Consider the following 25333-nt stretch of genomic DNA (forward strand, 5'->3'; position numbering starts at 1 on the left):
TCCTTGTATTTCCTATAGCTGTGATACCCCTTATCTCTTAAAACTAATCCTAGGTAACAGGGTTTCAGGATAGACAATGAGCTGAGAGGTACCTGTCATCTCTCCAGCGAGTCAGTGGTCGAGAGTCCATCACTGATGCTCAATAATGGGTCCATAAACCACTGTAAAGGAATCAGCTGAATCACTGAATCAGAGCCAGTGGATTCCTGACTCCCATTCCAAACATGCTGAACTAAAATTGAGGCGCAATCCCAGATTCTGCATTTTTCTTTTATTTTTTTTGGCTGCACCACTTGGCATGCAGGATCTTAGTTCCCCGACCAGGGATTGAACCCACGCCCCCTGCCGTGGAAGCGCGGAGTCTTAACCACTGGACTCAGGGAAGTCCCCCCAGGTTCCACATTGTTAATGAGAACCTCTGGTGATTCCCATCACAGGTCTGGATCTGTGCTGTGCAGTACAGTAGCTGGCAGCCACATATGGCTATTGGGAGCTTGAAATGCAGCTGGTCCCAATGGAGATGTTGTGTGGCTGGAACATGCACAGCAGATTTTGAAGCCTTCATATGACAAACAAAATGTAAAATACCTCAGTAATTTTTGTCTTGATTTTATGTTAAAATGACAATATTTTAGATATATTGAGTTAAATAAAATCTATTGTTACCATTTACTCCCTTTTACTTTTTAGATAGCTAATTGGAAACTTTAAAATTACATAAGTGACTTGTTTGGGTTTTTTTCATAAATTTTATTTATTTATTTATATTTGGCTGCGTTGGGTCTTCGTTGCTGCGCGGACTTTCTCTAGTTGCGGCGAGCAGGAGCCACTCTTCGTTGTGGTGCACGGGCTTCTCATTGTGGTGGCTTCCCCTGTTGCGGAGCACGGGCTCTAGGCGTGCGGGCTTCAGTAGTTGTGGCACGCTGGCTCAGTAGTTGTGGCTCACAGGCTCTAGAGTGCAGGCTCAGCAGTTGTAGCACGCGGGCTTAGTTGCTCCGCGGCATGTGGGATCTTCCCGGGCCAGGGCTCGAACCCATGTCCCCTGCATTGGCAGGCGGATTCTTAACCACTGCGCCACCAGGGGAGCCCGAAGTGGCTTGTTTATATTCCTATTGGATAGCACGGGTCTAGGTGAAGAGTCAGAGTAAGCTCTTTTCATCTTGATTCTTCCGTTTGTTTCCTGATGACTGCGCTGTTCTATATCCCAAAGTGATTTGTGACTGATCCTTGTTTGCTTTTTTAAGAAGAGCTGTAACACAGGGTTTGCATGGCATCGTCTGCCCTCTCACCCAAACCTCCTAATGTTCGAAGCATTCATTTTTCAAGTAATTAAGAAAGCAACCTTTGGACGGACACATAGTCCCCTAATTCAGGGATTCCCAACAGCAGGCTGTTGACATCCTGGGCCGGGTAATTCTTCATTCTGCGGGTCTCCTATGCATGATAGGATGTTTAGCAACGTCCCTGGTCTCCACCCATTGGATGTCAGTAGCACCACTACCCCAAGTTGTGACAACCAAAAATACCTCCAGACATTGCCGAAGTCCCCTGGTGAGAAAAAATTGCCTGGGGTTGAGAACCACTGCCTTGGAGGGGTCACCCCATTGTCATAAGCCCTTATGCTGAACCATCAAACTTTTGAAAGTAGAAGGCAGGGGGTCAGCCCCTCTCCTGTTAGTTGAGTTGACTACCTGTGTTCAGGATGTCAGTGCTGTCACTTTCCCCATCCTTCTTTGTATTGTGACCCCCTGTCAGAGAAGCTCTTAGTTCTACAGGATTCTCTTTTGAACCTGATTCAAAGAGATAGAGGATCAATTCAATTTAGTTCAACAAATATTCCTTCAATGTCTTCTTGATGGTCTCAATGCCGTAAGGGGCTACAAGTGTGAATAAGGTGATGTCTCCCCCCAACCCCCTCAAGTTATACAGGCACATTTAAGTGCCAGGGGCCACCTGGGAGGTCATTGCTACCTGTGCTGGTGACATCTGGCACAATTCTTAAGGTTTGACAGACTCACTAATTAGAGGACTGTGTCTCTGATCTATGGGTCTCAGAGCAATCTAGTGGGCTAGTTAATCTTGTTTCATCCCATGATCATACTCTGCACCCCTGACCCCAAGTAGTTATCTTCTGGAGGTAGCTAAATGAATAAATCAGGGCAGGTCCTGATTTCTATAGTGATGTGTACCTCTCATTCAAAGTTAACCTCTTTTTGTGTTGAATCCCAACAGTGAGTTCATAACCTCCGTTGGGATAGGTGCTGTCATTTCTCTGTCTTTGTACAATGCCTCGTGCAGTCAACAGCTGTTGAGTAAATGAATGAATTCATCATCACCCCTAGAAAGCAACTCAAAGTGCATAGCCTGGGCCAAAGATAAGTCAGTGGCATACTCTTTGCACTGCAAGGACCATGACACTCACCACAACACCTGTCACTCAGTGTTTATTTTATTTAAAAAGTTCCTGAAGAACTACAGTATTAATTGGTGATAACGATGTACTGGGTGTGATGGGCCACTTGCCAAGGTGGCAATGCCAAGGTGAGATGGAACCTCCTTCATCATGAAAAAGATGCTCAAAATGTTGAATAAAAGATGAACTACAGGGGTGGGGGATGAATTGGGAGATTAGGATTGACATATATACAATACTATGTATAAAATAGATAACTACTGAGAACTTCTGTGGGTATAGCACAGAGAACTCTGCTCAATGCTCTGTGGTGACCTAAATGGGAAGGAAATCCAAAAAAGAGGGCATATATGTATATGTACAGCTGATTCACTTTGCTGTACAGCAGAAACTAACACAACATTGTAAAGCAAGTCTACTCCAATAAAAATTAATTAAAGAAAAAAAAAGATCAACTACAAAAATATTGAACACAAGTGCTCTACATGTCATCTGCTCTCCACATGAGGCTCTGTGTTGTGATAGGGGATGCAGACTAAATTCTAACCTGAGTTCTTTTCAATCTTTTATCATAAAAAGTTCCAAATTTACTAATAAACTAAAAGAATAGCACAGTGAGCATCCTTTACCCATCACTTAGGTTCAACAATTTAGTCAAACTGAATTTTGTTTATGAAGTACAGTATTTTCATCCTGGGGCAAGAGAGGACTTTATAAGCAAAGTGACACCAGTTTTTATTTGTAACCGAAAGGTCTGTGTAATAACAGTACTACTGAAAAAGCTTTGGTGTGGTCAGAGCATGTGTGCCAGAAATCTTACAGCTTCCCCACCTTCACAGCTTCATTTCTCCAATTTACTTCCTCAAATATTACACCAAAGTTTATCAGGGCTTCCCTTTATGTGTTTACATTTTGTGAAATCCTGACAGCCTGGTCTTGGGAAAAGGTTCTAGAATATTTCATCTTTTAGTTTGCCTAATTTTCTATCTCTGTAGACTTACTTATAAACAAATCTGCCTTAGCTTTTCCTAGTTTCACAGTTAAACACACCCACACACACACACAAAACGACTTATTAGGATGTTATAATTATTTAAGTAAGTTCTTCTGAAAGAGTCTCCTGAGGCATGCCCAGTCCCTGTATTTTCTTTTTTCCCTGAAATATTTAATTTCCCAACTCTACCAAGTCGAAGTTCTGCCCACAACAGGCATTAACTGAGCACTTATTGGTACCAGTGGTGTGGTGGAGTCTGGGTAATGGGTGGTGAGACATATTTCTTCTTAGGACAAAGAGAAAAGCAAACTCTCAAGTCGATAAATGATATGTGATTACAGGAGTGTATTGAGCTTCTTTAGGAGAACTTTTTTAGTTCCCTGAAGGAGATGAGCCCTGAATGTATACGGAAAGGAAGGAAAGACGTTTGGGGACCGTAAATAGTGGTTAATAGAGGTAAATAGCGGAACCTCCAACCAAACCCTGCCCCTTCAATTGTAAGATACTAACCACATCATGAAGCCTCACTGAGACCAAAAGAAACTTCTTTGAGCCCTACCAGGTGCCGATGTGCAGAGTCCTTTATACGGATTATCTCATTTGATCCCCATCATCTCATTTTATTAAATATGGAAACAGGCTATGCTACTTGCTCCACACCTAGGGCAAAGTCAATACCTTTCATTCACTCTTATTTTGTGAAATTGCCTTTAAAAAAAAAAAAAAAAGAAATAGGGCTTCCCTGGTGGCGCAGTGGTTGAGAGTCCGCCTGCCGATGCAGGGGACACGGGTTCGTGCCCCGGTCCGGGAAGATCCCACATGCCGCGGAGTGGCTGGGCCCGTGAGCCATGGCCTCTGAGCCTGCGTGTCCGGAAAAAAAAAAAAAAATAAATAACACCCATAATTCCACCACCAGGAATTATATTTCAGACTTTGTAACCACCATGATAGAAACATATGAGTATAGGTTTTTGTACAAACGGGAAATTAATTGTGCCATTTGTCACCTGATTTTTCACTTTAAAAATCTCATCTCTTGCTGTGTTAATAAGTACATTATTATTATTTATATTATCATTTTAATGGCTTACCTTATTTACATTACCACTTTTATGGTGACACAGTATTCTTCTTTTTAGAAAATTTTATTTTGACTAACTCCTGTTGATGGGCATTTACTTTAGTTTTTTTTTTTTCTTTGCATCTTTATTTTAATGTGATTTTCTCACTTAATGTATACCCCAGAGTAAAGGTTCTAAATGTCTTTTTTATTCAAAATGATTGCCGGACTTCATAAGCCTCATAGTAATGACAATCTAACACATTTATCGTGTTTACTAGGCACTGTTATAAGCCGTTTATACAAAACCGTTTTAATAAAAACTCAACAAAAACTTCTCCTCTAACAACCATAAAAGGTAGATACTATCTTCGTTTTATGGATGAGGAAACAAGCACAGAGAGACTCAGTGACTTGCCCACGGTCACACCACCGGGCAATGGCAGAGTTGTCTGCAAAGCCTGTGTTTTTAACCATCACTCTGGTACTGCCTTTTGACACCAGCTCATTTCAAAAGTGTGAGATTCTCATACCTAGTGTGTAAGAAAACAGAAGAGCAGGCATGTGCTTTGGTTATTTAAAAAGAAAAGTGTGCTGCCTTAAGAGATGTGCTGTGCTTCGCTCTTGGGTTTTTAATGATTATGTAATACTTCCCCAGGCTTGTGGGCTCCCCTGAAATAAAATACAAATGAGCATGGTATTAAGTAGATTGATATAAAGTCATCAGCACCTCTCCTGCCCCCTGCCCGGCTTTCTTCGTTTAACTCTGGACAGAAATGTGTGCAGACTGGGTTCAACTTCAGCCAGGCTGTACCCCCTCCATGTCCTGCAGTCTGAGGGGGCAGGATCTGCTGATGGGGACCTCCCAGTGCCGGGTAAAGTCACTCGCTCCTGCCAGCCCTTCACTCTCCAGTTTCAGAAGCTCCCAGCTTCCCCAGTCTGTGCTTTATTATTCCCTGTTTTCTGGTTTGACTTTTATCATCCCTTGCTCTTTGAATAATGCATTTTTTATAGTGAAGTTACTCCCTGAGCTGCTGGAAAGACCTGCCCCTTTTCAACTCCCCAGCTCTGGGCGCTAAATGGAATAGAAAAATCACCTGCATTTTGCTTGTAACAGAGGAGAAATCCCTTCTCATAGTTGTAATGAGAACACATCTTCTTAGTCACCAAAGATATTTCAACTGTGAACTCCAGTTTCCTGATCTCCCATCTCATGGCTGCTGGGCATTTTCAGAAAAACCCCAGGGAAAAAGGAAGCTTGCAACTCCCTGGTACTAATCGGTTAGTCCCCTTGGAATTTCCAGGGGAGGGTCGGCGATGCAGTTGTTGCTTTTGCTGGGGTTAACTGCCATAAACAGGAAGACAGGCGGTTGAGAAGGATCTCGATATTCCATTTTGTGTTCAGGCTATTTTTGTGACCGATTTCCTACCTGGAAGAATGAGGACGTTTCAGATGCTCTCTTGTCTATCCCATGGCAAGTCATGCTCCATTCAGACAGCACAAAAGACTTAGGAGGGAAAATGTTTACAAAACAGATTGGTCTGTGTGATAATCAATAGTTGTATAGGTAATTTCTTTTTTTTAATGTTAATCTTTATTGGATTATAGTTGCTCTGTAATGTTGTGTTAGTTTCTGCTTTACAGCAAAGTGAATCAGCTATATGTACACATGTATCTCCTCTTTTTTTGGATTTCCTTCCCATGTAGGTCACCACAGAGCATTGGGTAGAGTTCCCTGTGCTATACAGTAGGTTCTCATTAGCTGGTAATTTCTTTATCAAATTGATTGGTGCTTTTGGCATGGTTCCTGGCTAGCACACTGGCTTCTTTTTTATCTCTTCTCTTCTTCCTTTTCAGGGTCTTTGGCTATTGTCTGGTGAGAATTACATTTTCCCTTTTAGAAGCTCACATCTGTCTCTTCTTGGACCACTTAAACCCTGCCTTCATAAAGTCTGGAAATCGCATTTACCTATACTTACTTTTCTCCCTAAAGTTATAATTTGTCTTTCCCGCGATCTTTCTGTCATTTCCAGTTCACCAGCCGGTTCCTTCTGGCTGTCCAGAAGTAGGTCAGGATAAGAATCTCCCTTTTCTGGGCTTCCCTGGTGGCGCGGTGGTTGAGAGGCCGCCTGCTGATGCAGGGGACATGGGTGCGTGCCCCGATCTGGGAAGATCCCACATGCCGTGGAGCGGCTGGGCCCGTGATCCATGGCCGCTGAGCCTGCGCGTCCGGAGCCTGTGCTCCGCGACGGGAGAGGCCACAACAGTGAGAGGCCCGCGTACTGAAAAAAAAAAAAAAAAAAAGAAAGAAAAGAAAATTCACTTTCTGCTTTTTCAGCCTTCTTGTTAACAAGGCAAACAAAAAGCTTGTTCAGTGCTCACTTGATAGGAAATGAAATCTCCCATCACTATACACGGTCAGAATTACCTTTAAGCTTCCGAGTTAAGGATGCAGAACATTGGTGTCACATAAACCTGGGCTCAAAAGCTTCTCTATTGATTGCTAGGTGTGCGGTTGGACTCTTAGGAATCAGCTGGGACTCTGTTCTCTCCTTCCGCTTCACGTCCAATCCAGCACCTGCTGTTTCTTTTTGTCCTGGTGCCTCTTGGGTTGGCTGTTTCCTCTCCCTCCCCATTCTCCCTGCCTTGGACAACACTCATCTTTTCACAGTCTGAACTCTCAAATCTGAACTTTTACTTCTCCTCTCCTAAGATTTCCCACATTATACCGTAACTGCTCATTACTTGTCTGCCTTCGCCACCAAACTGTAAATTCTGTGAGAACAGAAACCTAGTTTTGTTAACTCACTGTTGTATTCCCGATTCCTCCCACGAATAGCCTCTACCATTGACAGGAGAAAGAATGAGTGAATTCATGAATGAATGAATGACTTCCTAGGTTACCTCAACAGCTACCTCCAGACTTCCCCCCAATAAACTTTCCTGCTGCCATCACTCTAAACTAAAATACTGTTCATAACATTCCTCTCCTGCTCAGAAATCCACAGCATCTCCTCCCTGCTTTCTCCATCAGGTCGAAATAATTAGGCTTGTTTTCCAAGGTCCCAGATCAGTTGGCGCCACCCTGCCCATTTAGCCCTCTGTTCTGCTCCATCCCACCCTGCACCTCTGCTCTAGCCAAGAAGCCTCCCCGTTTCTCTCCTTGTGGCCTTATGAGTTCCTGTCCCATGGCTTAAATCATTGCCGTTGCCCCCTGCTTGGATGTCTTTTCTTTACTCTCTCATGAAAACCAACTCACCTCTAAAGACCTAGCTCAATTCCTGCTTCTATGAAGCCCTCTGAACTTTTCTCACGACACTGGCCTCTGCCTTCTTTGATCTTCTACGGGCCTTCAGTTTAATGCTTTCACTCTTCCACATAGGCAGGTTTTGTCCACCCACCTGGATTATGATATCTCTGAGGACCGGAGCCGTATTCATAGGTCTTTTGCATCCTACATAGTTCCTCCTGTTCACATTTCCTGTGTATACATACTTTTTCTTTCCTTTTTTACTTCAAGTAGGCTATATAGAGGTGGCCTAATTCAGTATCTTCTGAACAAGGCTTAGATTTTCTTATTCTAAGGGAAAGTTTTTTTCTATTTCTTCAATGCATGAAGGCACATTCACCAGCTCCTTACTTCCCCACCTCTCCTATAATATCCACCATCCCGTATACCTGCTAGGATTGGTGGGTGATCCCCAATACCATATACCTGGTAGGCTTGGTAGATGAGCACTCCAAGTAGATACTAGAGACTTCTGAGACCGCTCAAATGCGTCTGTACTCAGTGGATTTGAGCCGCCATCACTGTCAATCACTATGTAAGTCAAGGGTTGGTCATAGGTCCTGCCTTGGACCGATGTCAGAGAGCTATCCTTTCAGGAAGCTGGGGGGTCCATGGGCTCCGCCATCTACCAAGGTTCTTCCATATTTCCAGGAAGTCAGACTAGTCTGGAATGTATGTAACAGTAGGGGCCGGAACCTTCTTGTCTCTCTTAGCAGCTCCAGCCTAGATCAGTGCTTCTCAACCTTTAATGTGCATGTGAATTCCACGGAGATCATCTTAAAATACAGACTCTGAGTAGTCAGTAGGTTTGGGGTGGGGCCTGAGATTTTGTATTTCTGGCAAGCTCCTAGATAATACCAAGGCTGATGCTGCCTGTTTGTGGACCACACTTTGAGTAGCAAGAGCATCTGGGAACCTCCCTGTCCACTGAACTTGAGAGAGCGAGTGTCTTCAGGAAGACTTACTCCCATGCACAACATTATTCATTTCAACGTCTCCTCAAAGAATCTGGCTAAGTCTGTCTTTCATTCTTTTTCCAACAGCATATCTAAGTTTTGCAACCATAAACACCAGCCAGGACAATATATCTTCCATGCAGAAAATGATGACGCCCAGTTCACAAAAATGTTCACGCTGAATATAAGAAGTAAGTGAAACTGTCAAGAAATTTTATTTTACGCTTGTAACTCCTTAGTACCGGATCAGAAAGAGATAAGCCATGGCTTAGGGAAGGAATGCTGCAAAAGTGTTTTGACATGCCGAAGTGCTTTGAAATTGTACTTTCATATCTACTGGCTTGTTGATACGCAGATCTCTTTCTGGACTCATCCTTTGAAGCTAAGATGCTGATTCCATATCCTCTCTGAAGGTGCTTTACTGTGTGACTTTATTGATTTTAGTACTTTGAAAGGTCCTGTTAAGGAAAGACCAAAAGCCATACTACCGGCCATTTCGTTTTTTCTAATAATCTTGGTTTCTCTGGTCCATAGAAAGATGAGAGTCCATTTTGCAGGTGCTTCTCCTGAAGCTAGACTCATTTTAGGGTGCTCAGTAGATGGAGGTCTACACCTGAGCTCTCTCCAGGAGGGGTCTAGCAGTGGAAAAGGGGGTGCTCCCCAGAGAAGTTCAGGGCTGCCTGCACAAAAGGTGACACAAGGGGAAAGAGGACCCCCTCTTTGAGTCACCCTGCATGAGACACGCTCCCAGGAGCACAAGCTGCGTAGAGTACGTGAGCAGCCTATATGAAGCTGACTTTGAAACCCTTTCTGGAAAGAACTGTACTTCATGAGCTTGATTTCCCTGTTGTTTTCTACAGGGAAACCTCAAGTGCTCGCCGAGGCATCGGCAAGTCAGGCTTCTTGCTCCTCTGACGGGTACCCGTTACCGTCTTGGACCTGGAAGAAGTGTTCAGACAAGTCTCCCAAGTAATGAAGACACTGGCCCCTCTTGTGTTAGAAGAACATAAAACTCTCTCTGACGTGTTGACTGTGTCTCACGAATTCAGTTTAAGAAGAAACGATGAAGCATTTAAAATGCTTACCTTCTGAGTCGACCATAATTCTAAATGGTCATAGATTGTTTCTGATAACCTTTAATAGATGTCTCTTCAAAAATAAAAAAGATTAAAAAATAAATAAATAGATGTCTCTTGTAGACCCCACTAGAGAAACCCTCACTTCCAATCCGACGACAGCCCCGCCCGTCTAAATTCTGTCTGCTGTTTCCTTTCAGCTGCACAGAAGAGATCACAGAAGGAATTTGGAATAAAAAGGCCAACAGAAAAGTATTTGGACAGTGGATATCAAGCAGCACCCTGAACATGAGCGAGGCCGTCAAAGGGTTCCTGGTGAAGTGCTGTGCATACAATTCCCTCGGCACCTCTTGTGAAACAATCCTTCTAAACTCACCAGGTAGACAACAGTTGCTGTTGTAACACAGCACCTTCAGGAATTCCCTACTAGAAGTTAGTCCCTGTAGTTCGCTTTTATCTGGGGAGTTTTACAAGAGTGTATAGGTTCAGTGTGTGAGACGAGAAGGCTTTTTGAGTCAGGCAAGAATCCCCCCTGAACATACCTGTTTTGCAGTTCAAGGGCAGAGTGACTTCCACTGACATCATTGTGACTCACGAATTCAAGTGATGTGGGTAGAGCAATAAGCTCCCAGCATAATGGACATCTACCAAGAAATCCAGCTCTAGGGAAACAGATTTAGTAGTTTGGAGTCTCTACCACTTTCCATTTTGGTTAATCTCCTTATTTGCCTTTAGCTTCCCGTTTTATCATTTTGGGTTTGATATTTAGATCCCTCCTAAATTAAGCAATTCTGAAACCTGACCACCCACACTAAGGGTTCAAAATCACCAGCGTCCCCAAACTAACTTCCCCACATTCGTATGACAGCTTCATAGTGGGAACACAAATTTCTTTTTTTTTTTTTAATTGAGGTAGAGTTGATTTACAATGTTGTGTTAGTTTCTGACGTACAGCTAAGTGATGCAGTTTTATATAAACATATATACATTCTTTTTCAGATTCTTTTCCATTAAAGTTTATTACAAAATATTGAATATAGTTCCCTGGGCTATACAGTAGGACTGTGTTGTTTATCTAGTTTATATATAGTAGACGGACATCTTTTTTATCTGACTTTCACATCCTGTGGGTTTAAATAGATGTAATTCTTAAAACCCCTAGTAAATGATGTTTTAAAATGGGTTCAGAATCATTTAAAATTTTCTGGGAAGGAATCGTTCTTTGTATGAACATGGCCTGATTTTCTGTGGGGATAGCGTATTAGTAGAGGGCTTGTAGGCTCCTCAGACAGGATGTGAGACACTGTAGCGAGCATTCTGCTACAGTATCCACCAGGAATTCTCATCCACTGCTCCTTGATGCTCTTCCCTTGCAGGCCCCTTCCCTTTCATCCAGGACAACATCTCATTCTATGCAACAGTTGGCCTCTGTCTTCCCTTTATTGCCGTTTTAACCATGCTAATTTGTCACAAGTACAAAAAGGTAAAAGCAAAGGTAAAACGTCATCATTGTGTCCCATTTCTGAAGAACTCTCTATGGCTAATCGACTCATTATTTCACCTCTGAAGCAATTTCGGTACGAAAGCCAGCTACAGATGGTGCAGGTGACCGGCTCTCTGGATAATGAGTACTTCTACATTGATTTCAGAGAATACGAATATGATCTCAAATGGGAGTTTCCAAGAGAAAATTTAGAATTTGGTAAGAATCAGGTGTTCCAAATGCTTCTGTCGCGTTTCCTTCTTGTTGGAAAATCTTCGACATGCACTCACTCACCATGTGTCTTGCAGGGAAGGTCCTGGGATCGGGTGCTTTTGGGAAAGTGATGAATGCAACCGCCTATGGAATCAGTAAGACAGGGGTCTCAATCCAGGTCGCAGTCAAAATGCTGAAAGGTATGGTTACGTCGATCAATAGCCACAGAGACGCACAAAGAGGGGAAGTGACGCCTCCCACCTCCTCTTTTCCATCGTTGCTATGGTTACTGCTTGCCATCCTTCAAAGCTAAAAAGGGAGCGCGTTGGGGTGGGTGTCAACTAAGTCATGAATATAAAATACAAGTCGTGAACACAAAACGCCACCTCTTCGTCCTCTTCTCTCTTTGTTTAGGTTTTTTCAGCCTCAATATTTGCGGATACCATTGCTACAGGCAGCTGTGTGTCTTACATTTCGACACAGACTCTGGGTAGAAGAGGGAATTGGCGCCTTCTGTATCACTTCCCACTCTTTTCTCATCCGCTGCCACCTGGCTCTCCCTAACCTCCTCCCCTTAGTATCACTCACTTAGCAAGAGCGCCCCCGGCTGGCTTTGGCTAAGCGATCAGTGACCATCACCTCCACCATCACCGCGAACCAAGCCTAATGGGCATTACTTGAATTTTTGGCAGAAATTGGCACGATTGACCGTTCCCTCCATCTTCATTGTGTTTTCGTCCTTTGGTTTCCACGTCACCATACTCTTCTGGTTTCCTCCTACCCCTCTGACTGCTTCACAGTCCTTTGCTGGCCCCTCATCTTCTCACCCAGCTTCTCACCCAACGGAGTTCCTGAAGACTTGCTCCTGGGCCCCCTTCCCTTTTCACTCCGCGTGCTCATGGGCTGTCTCAGCTTACCCGTGACCTCCTCCCATGTACCAATGGTTCTCACGATTGCACCTCCCTTCTGAGCTTCAGGTTATGTCCAAGTGCTTGGACGTCTCCAGAGTCCCTAGAATTCAGCTTATCCAAAGTGGACTCCTCCAACCCTGGCTCTCTGTCAGCCCTCCCTCTCTCACTGATTGGTTGCGAGTACCAAGGACCGGCCACGTGCCACCCGGGCAGGCCAACCAGAAACCTAGGACTGACTCATCCTTGAAGCCATCCTCATTCTAATTCCCTGTAGGCTATTCCTGTCAGGCTTCGTGCCTAGTGCCTCTTGAGTTATCCTCTTTTCTCTTAACCTCTGTTACTACCACCCAGACCAAGTCTATCCCTTCCGAATGGAGGCACTAGCCTTCCAAGCAACTACTCTATATGGACCCTTACCTCCTTTAGGATTCTGAAGCCCAAGTGATGGTTATGAAATGCAAAGCAGAGCATATAATTTTCCTGCTTAACCTTTCCAGTTGCTTTTAATTTCTCTTGAACGGTCCACACAGCCCAGCACGACATGGCTGCAGCTCGCCTCTCCCCTCTCACCCCAGCGCTACAGCACAGTTCCTCTGGAGCACCGTGCCCCCTCCCACCTCAGGGCCTTTGCACAGGTCGTCCTTCCCCTTACGCTTCCCCTTTCACGTCTTTATCTCCTGCTCCTCCTGTAGATCTCAACTTAAATACCACGCTCAGGGAAGCCTTCTCTCACGCCACAGATGAGCTCAAGCTCCTTGCTAGATCCTATATCCCAGCTCTCTGTGGGCTTTTCTCCCCCCCATAAAGTTGATCACAACTACAATTACATATTTGTTTAATCGTTTAACTAATGTCTTAGCTGCCTCCGTAGTCTGTAAGCCTCATGAGGGTGGGTCTGTATGTTTTGCTATGCTGTCCTCTTTCTTGATCTTGGCCCATCCTGTTTTCAGGATGGCGTGTTCTTCTTCATCCTTCCCGCCGTGAATTCACCTGGTTAACTCCTAGTTTCCCTCAGGTCTCAGCATAGACATTTGGTGTCCCCTTCCCCACCCTCCCTTAGGCTGGGTTAGGTGTCCCTCTTCTGTGGGACAGCACCCCTACTTTCATTTGCCATGTGGCATTTATTTTTTATTTTTATTTATTGAAGGATAGTTGATTTACAATGTCGTATTAGTTTCTGCTGTACAGCAAAGTGATTCAATTATACATATGTATACATTCTTTTTTATATTTTTTTCCATTACGATTTATCACAGGATATTGATTATAGTTCCCTGTGCTATAGAGTAGGACCTTGTTGTGTTTCCATTCTATATATAATAGTTTGCATCTGCTAATCCCAAACTCCCAATCCATCCCTCCCCCCGCCTCCCTCTTGGCAGCTATAAATCTGTTCTTTATGTCTGTGAGTCTGTTTCTGTTTCAAAGATAGGTTTATTTGTGCCATGTGGCATTTATGACACTATATTGTAATTGTTCATTTACCTGTCCCCCCTTTCAAGGAGGCTCTAAGCTCCAGGAAGACAGGGGCTGTGTCTTTCTATCATTTATTCCCCCAAGGCCTGGCACATTGCCTCATACACAGTAGGCCTTCAATAAATACTTGTTGAATGAATGAAAGTCAGGTAGTGGTATATGAAAGTGCTTTGAAAGAGTTAAGCACACTGTAAAAATATATTCTTTTGGAACAAGACGTGGACGACTGAAAGCCACGACTCCCTATAAAACGTGAGGCAATGGAAAACCTGAGGTACAGTGGGTCCCAGTGCACACAGTGAAGGATGTCACTCCCAGGCCAAGAAGTTGGAAATTAGGATGCCCCTGAGAGCTCACACAAGTCAAAACAGATGACATCAAAGCTCTGGGAAAGCCACATAAAGGCTACATGTCTTCCAGGACAAAATAATGACACCTGGAAATAGCTAATCAAATCTCCATTGAATGTAAAGAAAAGTTACTCTATCTGTGAGAAAGAATATGTTAACAGACGGGGCTGGGGTGGGGGTGGGGGCGTGCCTGGAGAGGGAGGCCCAGAGACCTTGCCCTTGCCTCTAGGGCTCCAGCACCCTCCCAGGCAGGGGTGTCCTGACCACCTGGGCACATTGGCCTCAATGACAGGAGACCTTTCAGTTCACCGGTAGGTGCCTCCATGCTACACCTCTAAGCAACATGATGAATACAACTTGCCAAGCTCTCTAGACTTACGCCGGGGAGAGTAAGTGGATACGTTCTAGCCTACCCAGCAGTTCTGTTCCTCGTGGGCAATTAGGGACTCTCTTGAGAACTTGGTCAGTGGGAATTGGTCTTCTTTGAGCTTCTCACCATTGGATCCACCGACAAATTTAAGATTCTAGACCTGAGGGTCACAGGCTGGAACCAACCACCCTCGCTGACATTCCCATCTTGTCACTCTATGACTTCAACAAATAAAGGTGTCAAAAAAAAAAAAAAAGTATGTTTCTCCCTTCAGCATATTTATTAACTTCAACTGTGGAGGAAAATCATGTATTATTATTATTATTTTTTTAAGGGTCAATTATAAAGATTTTTATTTTGTAGGTAGAGGAAAGTCCAGTAGAAAGGCACATTATTTGGTTCAACTTTCATGCTACAATCTTTGAAATTCTGCCTTAAAACATAGGGTATTATTATTCAAAATGTATGTATTATTGTACGTATTTTAAAACTTGTATGCAAATCTACTCTGAACTGAGGAAAATTTTAATATATCGAATAACCTAAAATACCTAATTTACTTCATTTTACATTTGTAACGCCCTGCCATTGACAGAAAAAGCAGACAGCTCGGAAAGAGAGGCTCTCATGTCTGAACTCAAAATGATGACCCACCTGGGCAGCCACGAGAATGTTGTGAATCTTCTGGGGGCATGCACCCTGTCAGGTAACCAGTTCCCACTAAGAACACCTAATCGAAAACGTTTTAGCCTGAAGACAAAAAGGGCGTTTGTTCCCGTGTTTCTCTCAGTCACAGGGTGGGCCCCCAAACCCAAGTGGGATTGGACACACCTCACTCTAGAGTCAGATGGGTCAGTGTAGACAATGCCTGTCTTCTTCGGGATGAGACACATATTCTAACCTACTTAAAGGGACTTCCCTGGTGGTTCAGCGGTTAGGATTCTGGGCTTTCACTGCCTTGGCCCAGGTTCAGTCCCTGGTCGGGGAGCTAAGATCCTGCAAGCCGCGTGGCACAGCCAAAAAAAAACCCCGCAATAATAATAACAACGCTGCAGATACATTTTGTGGTGTCTCACTGCCTGCTCAGACGGTGCTTGTCCCTGGCTGTGGAGCTGGCCCAGATGCAGTGCTGAGCTGTACAGCTTGGCCATGGCCCTAACTGAGCTGCTTCAAGTAAGGCGTAGCCAAGGAGGGGTTTCAAACTCTATTCTCCCAGAATCCAACAGAGCATGTGCTCTGATTCTCTCGCTTCTGCCTAGAAGTACCCGAACCCTGTGCCCAAGGGTCATTCCTTCTGGGACAGCCAGCCGGGCACTGGGACAGAGAAATAAAGAGAAAATGGATTTACGAGGTGGCTAGGGATGTATTTCTCCCTCCTCGGGTAAACCGCAAATCAGCTTATATTTACCAAGTGCTCACAACGCAGTCAACCTATTATTCCCAGTTGCAAACTGGAGAATTTAGGTGGCCAGTGGTTCTTGGTGAGGCCACACGGGCCAAAGTGGAAGGCAACAGCTTTCCAAGGAGTTTGAGCAAAAGTCTGAAATTGAATTTAAAGTCCAAGAAGAGATAGGTTCAGAGAGAGCTGTACTCTCCCCAAGTCAGGGGACAAGGGAGTTCTCATAGAGTATGGTTTCTGCCACACAGATGTCTGAAAAAAATTATTTGGTGTCTGTATACCTAGGATTAAAACTGTCACTATTTCAGGACCAATTTACTTGATTTTTGAATATTGTTGCTATGGCGACCTTCTCAACTATCTAAGAAGTAAAAGAGAAAAATTTCATAGGACGTGGACGGAGATTTTCAAGGAACATAATTTCAGTTTTTATCCCACTTTCCAATCACCCCCTAATTCCAGGTAAGAGACTGGGTCACAGTTTTATAATAATACATTACAGAACAGACAAAGTATGGTGGTTAAACACACCCCACTGGCCAGTTTCTAAAGGCCATCCTCCAGCATTTTGTGTGGTCTGTGGGTTCTAACACCTAGAAAGGTCTCTTATCTTTCGTTATAGTTTCCCTGTTGATTTGAACAATGAGGCTTTCCCTTTCCTACAGTACAGGTACTGTAGCTGAACAATTCTGTCCACCGGCGCCTAATCACATCCTAGACATATATTCAGTTTTAGGAAAGGTGCATTGTTCAATATGTCAGGCCTCCTGGCTGACACATGGGTGTTGGTAGAAAGAATGAACCCCTTTCCCAAAGCCCTTGATATATTCCTAGAAAGTAGTGCAGGTCCTGGGAGTATTGCACAAAAGAGCTCTAAACTCATAAATCGGATTTTTAAAAATTAGGATGGATTGATTGACATAATGATGGGGACAAAATAAAGTAGTGGTGACATTTGTCTCTATGCTCTGCCTTGTATATTCTGCCATCTGTGGGATCCTGAGTGATTCTCAGTCCCAAGAGGGCTGTAGGTTTGGCGGGATGCTCGCCCTTATCCTTGGAAATTTCCTGCTAATTACCTGAACATCATAGCTGGATGACATCCTTCTCTGAATGAATTCACAGGCGCTCTGATAGGATGATCCCTCAAGCCACAGTGCATCCCTACTTCCCTCCTACATGAAACCTCTCCCTTTTTCTAAATGCGGGTTTGTCAGAGACTGTTAGCTTTACTGGGGGACTTTCGGAGGATCCGTTTGAGATTCCTTGTTTTCTTAGCATGTAAGTTTCAGCTCACACCTCTGGCCTTCTAATGGCTGAGACAGAGACCAGCATCTTAACCCCAGGGACCCCATGGAAACCCCATGCATGTCTTTGTGCAGCTCCCCTTAATCATTTCACACCAAACTTCCCTTTTACACTCGTTTCTCGGTTCATATTCCCAAACTGAGAGGATTCTATAATGTCATCCGAATTCTAGATCAGAGAATCCGTGTGTGGCCAGGACTCCATGGTTAGTGACACCATGCTGGTCACTCCGTGCCTTTGATTCCTTCCAGTCACTGGGTATTAGACACACTGAAGCAATTACTTTTGGAATATTTGTGGTCTGAAAGCATTAAGCTATTTTCTAAAGATGTGGACATTGTAATTGGGGTAAACTATTATGCTGGAATAAACTGAATCATTGTCTGTATATAATGTATACAAAATTCCTCAGTGAAGAGTTCTATATTATACACAGTAAAAGAGACTTTCCTTATTACTGTTTATTAATTTCACAGGAAAAGGGAATGAGCTTTACAAAGGCCAACTTGGAAAAAAAAAAAGGATGATGAAACACTAAAAGGTCTCCATAGCAGATCTATAATACATGGACTTTTATAGGGAAAGTCACACTCTTTATTAGCTTTGTGATTTCAGCAAATCATATTTATCTCACCCAGCCTAGTTTTTCTTTTATAAAATGTGACTTTGACACCCAGCTTGTAGGGTTGTGGGAAGGATTGAGTGAGGTCCTCTTTGAACCATAAGATTCCATACAGATAACAGGGATCACTCTTATCCTTGTTCGACAGACAGGCTCAGTTACGCAGATGTGTTTAATGTCCACACACACTAAAAGGACTAGTTGATGCCATGCTTTTAATTTAAAAGCCCATTTATAATTGGAATTCATTTATTTGATGAATTGTATTTTTTCTAATAAAATGTCTACTCAGAAGAAGAACATAAATAATGAAATAACTTTTTTTTAATAGTATGCCTGGTTCAAGAGAAGTCCAGATACACCCGGACTCAGATCCTGTCTCAGGGTTCAATGGGAATTCATTTCAATCCGAAGGTAATGTTTTATTCTGAATAGTAGCACTTCCAAATAGAAATGGATACAAGAGTTCTGTGTTAGCTATTTTTAAAAAGTGTGTAAATGAAAAAGCATGTTTATCTTTGCTGATGTCATCTGTAGGCTTTATTAATGCATATTTGCTTTATAGCATTTTTAAAAAATAAATTTATTTATGGCTGCATTGGGTCTTCGTTGCTACGACTGGGCTTTCTCTAGTTGTGGAGAGCGAGGGCTACTCTTCGTTGCAGTGCGCGGGCTTCTCACTGTGGTGGCTTCTCTTGTTGCGGAGCACGGGCTCTAGGCGCGTGGGCTTCACTTGTTGTGGCTCGTGGGCTCTAGAGCACAGGCTCAGCAGTTGTGGCGCACGGGCTTAGTTGCTCCGCGGCATGTGGGATCTTCCCAGACCAGGGATCGAACGGTGTCCCCTGCATTGGCAGGTGGATTCTTAACCACTGCACCACCAGGGAAGTTCCAACGCATATTTACTTTAAAGGTAGTGAAAAGCCACCAGTTTAATAGTGTGAATTTTATGTCAATGTTTCTACTAATAAACACTGAGAGCTATTTTATTTGATCAGGTTATTCTTTTTAAAAGTTGTAAATTGGGACTTTCCTGGCAGTTCAGTGGTTAAGACTCTGTGCTTCCAGTGCAGGGGGCATGGGTTCGATTCCTGATTGGGGAACTAAGATCCCACAAGCCACACAGTGCGGAAAAAAAAAAAATGGATTAACTAGAAGAACATTAAGGGCTTCCCTGGCGGCACAGTGGTTAAGAATCCACCTGCCAGTGCAGGGGACACCGTTCGATCCCTGGTCTGGGAAGATCCCACATGCCGCGGAGCAACTAACCCCGTGCACCACAACTACCGATCCTGCGCTCTAGAGCCCGCGAGCCACAACTACTGAGCCTGCGTGCCACAACTGATGAAGCCCACGCGCCTAGAGCCCGTGCTCCGCAACAGGAGAAGCCACCGCAATGAGAAGCCCGCGCACCGCAATGAAGAGTAGCCCCCGCTCGCCGCAACTAGAGAAAGCCCGCGCGCAGCAATGAAGACCCAAAGCAGCCATAAATAAATTTATTATTAAAAAAAAAAAACTTTAGTGGTGTCACACACACAATGAGGAGTTTCATCCCCCTTAAAAAAAAAATTAAGTGCACAAACAGTTCATAAAATGTAGTAGATAATTGGTAATTCTTTTCCCAGTGTGACAAAACTACCTAGTGCAAAAGAAACCCCTGACTCATCCCCAGAGAGCTGGAGAATTCACTCCTCTAACCAAAGAGAATCTTTAGGTGACCCTTCCCGGGCTGCACAGTTCTCTGCATAGATAGCTTAGCCCTAGTGCCACCAGGAAGATGACGTAATAGTTCCATTTGCACATGAGGTGCTCACAGAGATTTATAAGACAACTTCTTTTCTTTTTTTTAATTGAAGTATAGCCGACGTACGATATTATATAAGTTACAGGTGTACTATATGGTGATTCACAATTTTAAAGGTTCTATTCCATTTATAGTCATTACAGAATATCAGCTCTATTCCCTGTGTTGTGCAATATTTCCTTGTAGCTTATTTTATACATAATAGTTTGTACCTCTAAATCCCCTCCCCCTATCTTGCCCCTCCCCCTTCCATAAGGCAACTTCTTTGCGTTTTGGCAAAAATGAGGACCAGTTGTATTTTACAGATGAAATTGAATACGAAAACCAAAAAAGGCTGGAGGAAGAAGAGGACTTGAATGTACTTACCTTTGAAGATCTTCTTTGCTTTGCATATCAAGTGGCCAAAGGAATGGAATTTCTGGAATTTAAGTCGGTAAGCTCCTTTTAAAAACGAAACTCACAGTACCAACAAGAAGATAATTTTGAAGAAGAGATGTGGGGTTTTCTTTTTTTCTTGTCTACTTTAACTTGCAGCTCCTAAGGTCTGTCTTTCCCTCCCGTTCACAGTTGGAATCACCTAGGATGTTACATGGGCTCTTGGCTAATTATAGTATAAAGGTCAGGGATCCCTTATTAAATGACGGTTATCACAGCCCTCCCAGACGGTCCAAAGTCCCTGAAGCTTCCAGATAGGAAGTCCTCAGGAATCCCTCCTCAAAACCAGGCGTAGCCCTGTCGGACAGTCACTTCAGGTTGTTTAGACTGTGTCCTACATTTGACCCAGGGGGTGAGCGGAGGCTCAGATCCTGGGTGCTCTTCAGGCCAAGCCAGCCGCCCAAGGCACCGGTGTCTCTTTCGAGAGTTTGCTGTGGGCTGGCAGCAGCCTTGTGGGTCTGCTAATCCCAGGTCCACTGGGGCTGTGATGTGAAGACCTCAGGGCCCCCTCACACCGTGGACTCTACCCCAGTTTTGCATTCTTTCTATAATATTTTTTCAGTTCTGCTCTTCTCTGACATTTCAGACGTCTGCTGCCTGTGAACCGATTTCAGCCATTTGTCTGGCTACTTTCTGTCCTCGTTTTCTTCCCTTCTACTACTTCTCTTTATTTCCCCAACTTTTTCCTCTCCTTTTCCCTTTGGTCTCCTAGTCTCTTCCTCTCTCTCCTCCACTGCCCTCTCTTGGCCTCCTCTCTCCTCTTTCTCCCTGAATTTGGAAAGAATCATTTCAGCTGTATTTTATTTTCTTTAAAAATGTAGAGTCTCCAATATAATGTATTACATCAATTATATCCCAGTTTTAAGAAAAAGATTAATGTGAAATAAATCAATAGCTTTAAAGAACAAGAAAAAAAACTCTATTCAGGAGAGCAACCAAACTATGAAACAGGTTAAGATAAACAAGAAACACGTAAGATATATTTCTTTCATGAAGAAACCTGTGAAACTTGATTAAAGGGCAAAAAGGAAGACCTGAATAAATGAGTTCTGTTTTGTTCATATGAGAGAGATTCACCGTTTAAAAGAAAAGTCAGTTCTCACCAGATTAATCTGTATATTTCTCACAACCCCAGTTAGAATCCCAAGGTTTTTTTCACTCATGGATATTAAAAGTACATGTTGCTGTCTTTTTTTTCTCTCTCCCTTTCTTCCTTCCTTCCTCCTCTCTTCTTTCTTCCTTTCTTTCTATCTTTTCTTTCTTCTTTCTTTCTTTCTTTCCTCCTTCCTTTCTCTTTCTTTCTTTCTCTCTTTCTCTCTCTCTCTTCCTTCCTTCCTTCCTCCCTCTCTTCTTTCTTCCTTTCTTTCTTTCTATCTTATCTTTCTTCCTTTCTTTCTTTTCTTTCTTTCTCCCTTCCTTCCTTCCTTCCTTTCTTTCTTTTTCTTTCTTTCTTTCTTTCTTTCTTTCTGTCTTTCTTTCTTTCTTTCTTTCTTTCTGTCTTTCTTTCTTTCTTTCTTTCTTTCTGTCTTTCTTTCTTTCTTTCTTTCTTTCTGTCTTTCTTTCTTTCTTTCTTTCTTTCTTTCCTTTCCCTCCCTCCCTCCCTCCCTCCCTCCCTTCCTCCCTCCCTTCCTTCCTTCGTTTCTTCCTTTTTGCTGACAGATCCTGCCTCAGGTTTATTTGTACAGGAGGACACCAGCCCCATGCAGACAGCAGCCCAGGGGTCACACCAGTCCTTCAGTTCCCACATTGGCAGATAAAGGCCTCTACTCTGGAGCCTTTGTGAGGGCCTAGGTATCTTTGGGAGTCTGAGCCAGAGCCGGAGCTGGAGCCACAGCTGCAGCTGCAGCCTTGGCCTTGGTTTGAGCCTTGGCCTGGGACTTTGGCCGGCAGAACCCGAGACCCTTGGCGATGCGGGAACGTTTCCTGAGCTTGGGGTGCGCAACGTAGGCAAGCTGACTGAGCTTGCAGCCGCTCCCTCTGGGACCTTGGGTTTGGCCTCCTTGGGCTTTCCGGGAGCCTTGATATCCTCAGCAGTGCACGCGTGGCCTGGCGTTGTTGGCCTGCATCTTCTACAGGCCCTTCTTGCTGTGCCTTTTGGCAAAGGGCATGTTCCTCGGGAACTCGGGGTCCACCCCCTTAAGAGATAGTTGTGATCGGGGTTTCTTGACGCCGTTTCCGGGCCATTTTGGGGACTGGCTGTGCATGCTGTGGTTCTTGGACTTGGCCACGTCTGCACCGGGGCCACAGATCCCGAAGCACCTGGGACCGAAGAGTAAGAGCTGCCGTCTTTACTTTTCCTTTCCACAGTTGGGCGTCCTCATCCTTGCTCAACAGTGAAAAGAATCACGGTCTCAGAATCCTTCCCCACCCCAGTCCCTGGGCACTTTCCTCTCCTCGTGTTCCCTGCCGGCTATTGGAGTAAGTCTCCTCTCTCAGCTCTGTGTCTACAGTAGCACTGACACCAGTTTCTTTACAGACGTTGAAGGCATCTGCCTCGTCGGTCCAGCCCGGCTGCTGCCTGTTATTAAGTAAATTCTCAAACTACTCACGATTGGAGGTCAAGGGGCACTGCCTTTTCTCCCCCTGGGCTTGTGATAATAACAATGTTTTGAAGTATATCTGGTTTCTTGGAACTCCCTCCCATTTTCCCTTTAGGCCATCCCCGTTCTCTAATTGCATTAAGTGGGGGCTACTCTTCCTTGCGTTGCGAGGGCTTCTCATTGCGGTGGCTTCTCATTGTGGAGCACGGGCTCTAGGGCGCACGGGCTTCAGTAGTTGTGGCCCACGGGCTCAGTAGTTGTGGCTCACAGGCTTAGTTGTTCCGCGGCATGTGGGATCTTCCCGGACCAGGGCTCGAACCCATGTCCCCTGCATTGGCAGGCAGATTCTTAACCACTGAGCCACCAGGGAAATCCCTGTTTCTTTTAAAATCTTCCTCCGTGGAGTTAATTTTCTTGCCAAACCCCTGGAATTAAAGTCACGTCATCTCTCAATTCAGGAACTGTTTCTAATTCCACCTTAGTCAACCTTCCCAAACTTCTAGTATTTTCCCTCTTTTTTTTATATTATGCCATTTTATTGCCAAAGGTATTTTCCCATCAGAAAAGACATTGTCTCCACCCCACAGAAGAGTGCTCTGAAAACCCCTTTAGAGGCCCTGCTGCTGTGTCTCGCAAGATATGCACCTTGCTAGGGTTGACCTGCTTTCTCAGAACCCGGCCCCTTTGGCCTCTGGGAACGTTCCCTAAGCAGCACCAACGGCTGAAGAATTGTTCACGCACTTGTTACACATCGTGATGATTGCTCAGGGCCCAGTAAAGATAAGACACCTCGAGGAACTACGGTTCTGTCATCTGTAACTCCTACTGAACTTGAAATGAGAAGAAAGATTGTACTCTGTGATAATATACATCATGGTAAATAACACTCCCAGTTTGTTCCTTCTAGTGTGTTCACAGAGACCTGGCAGCCAGGAATGTCCTTGTGACCCACGGGAAAGTGGTGAAGATCGGTGATTTTGGACTGGCTCGGGACATTATGAGCGATTCCAACTACGTGATCAGAGGCAATGTGAGGCTGCTTCTTCTCATGTAGTTTCATCCTGTTATTTTGTGTTTTTGTCATCACTAATCTAAACACGTGCACTCCCTGTAGTGCATTTGTGATTTACGTTAACCTCAGAAAACTTCCTCCCTGCAGTTTGCTTTCCTGTGCTTCAAAGGTGTTTCTGCAGCTTCACGGAAATATTCCATCTGTAATAAAAGTTGAGCAAGATAGCGTCACACCTAGCAATTAGGGGGCTTTGAGTGCAATCCACACTTTAAAAAAAAAATCTCATTACTTAAAACTTATTTCGGTTCCTTAATCTCTAAAGTGACTATTGAGTTATGCTTTCATTATGGGAATAGGTAATTGTTACAAGACAGCATTTTAAAAATACAACATGTAAATTAAATATTAACTATACATTTTTAAAAGGCACAGTATTTCAATCAAATGTTAGTTAATGAATATCTGTCATCCTCTTACTGTTACACAGGGAGATCTAAAACATCACTGAATCTACTTGTTAAAAAAACCTAAGGATACATGTGTCACTTATAAGAGAACTACTAAAAATACTAGATGATAAGATCGTGTATAGTTGAAAGAATATGGTTTTTAAGAATTACAATGCCTGGATTTAAGCCCCTGTTCTTTTTGGCTGTTCATTTTTGTGATTTCTCTCTGCTTTATTGCCCCTACTTGTGAAGTGATAATAATAACGAATGCTGGTATTGTGCTTTCCATGTGCTAAGCGCTATTCTAAGGGCTTTACGTGTATTGACTCATTTGGTCCTCAAAGTACCCATTTGTGGTTGAGGAAACTGAGGCACAGAAAAGTCACCTGCTCGTGATTACACAGCACATGGGTTAGAACATGAATGGTCTGAGCCCCACGTCTGTGCACGACCGTGATGATACAGCGTTTCCCATGAGGAGTATTCACTTACCGCAGAGCGTTTATGGGAATAAACCAAGCAAACTCCGTTGTCCAATACATGTTGCAAATCAGATTAAACTGTGTTCCCGCTAGAATCAAACACACAGCTGATTTTGGATCTACACTTCCCTCATTGTAGCTGCAGTCTTAAATAGGATGAACTAATAATGGCTATGAAGTTTCTACCCTACTAGCTGGTGGTTTCTTAAGCAGGAAAGGGAATTCCATTTGGAGCCACAATTAATCCCTTTAATTCATCAAATTAACCAGACTAGCCTGCTTGACTCTCCCAGCTCATCCTTTCGAATAGGATTTAAAACAGGGTATCTTTCTTGAGCTTTGATTTTACTTGGCAGATTACATGTGCACCGTTAAGGGCTCTCAATCCCTGAAAAAGAAAATACTACAAGATGCTCAGCCCCAGGAACCTCTCCGTCCCCGTGTCTTGATTCTAACCTGAGGCTGTACTAATTCAAAACTCCCCTTTCATGCTACTGAGAATTACTAGAGCCACAGAAACCCGCCTGGTGTCATTTCTGGAAGCGATGACGTATGCTCCTCCCATCACATTCTTGTGGATGGCATTTCCACTAAAATTCTTCCAAGAAATGCCTTAACAAAATACTCCACTTACCTCTGGGGAAGTGCCTGGCTACGCAGCAGGAAGCTTGTCTACTGTGAAACTTACCAATG

The 25333-nt window shown here is 43.8% G+C and overlaps 1 protein-coding gene and 1 pseudogene across 1 annotated transcript in view; one reads left to right on the top strand and one right to left on the bottom strand.

Moving 5' to 3' along the window:
• FLT3 (fms related receptor tyrosine kinase 3) overlaps positions 1-25333 on the top strand; it is a 75506-nt gene that overhangs the window by 42768 nt on the left and 7405 nt on the right. The window contains exons 13-23 of the mRNA XM_024755653.1: positions 8801-8904; positions 9574-9682; positions 9990-10168; positions 11166-11272; positions 11359-11491; positions 11581-11685; positions 15188-15298; positions 16300-16453; positions 18253-18335; positions 20028-20155; positions 23605-23727. Coding sequence (XP_024611421.1) covers positions 8801-8904; positions 9574-9682; positions 9990-10168; positions 11166-11272; positions 11359-11491; positions 11581-11685; positions 15188-15298; positions 16300-16453; positions 18253-18335; positions 20028-20155; positions 23605-23727 — 1336 coding nt within the window. The remainder of the gene's footprint in view (positions 1-8800; positions 8905-9573; positions 9683-9989; positions 10169-11165; positions 11273-11358; positions 11492-11580; positions 11686-15187; positions 15299-16299; positions 16454-18252; positions 18336-20027; positions 20156-23604; positions 23728-25333) is intronic.
• On the bottom strand, positions 21921-23449 carry LOC112406673 (60S ribosomal protein L29 pseudogene; annotated as a pseudogene).

This window comes from Neophocaena asiaeorientalis, unplaced genomic scaffold (assembly GCF_003031525.2).
Source record: "Neophocaena asiaeorientalis asiaeorientalis breed wild unplaced genomic scaffold, Neophocaena_asiaeorientalis_V1.1 scaffold59, whole genome shotgun sequence".
NCBI lineage: Eukaryota > Metazoa > Chordata > Mammalia > Artiodactyla > Phocoenidae > Neophocaena > Neophocaena asiaeorientalis.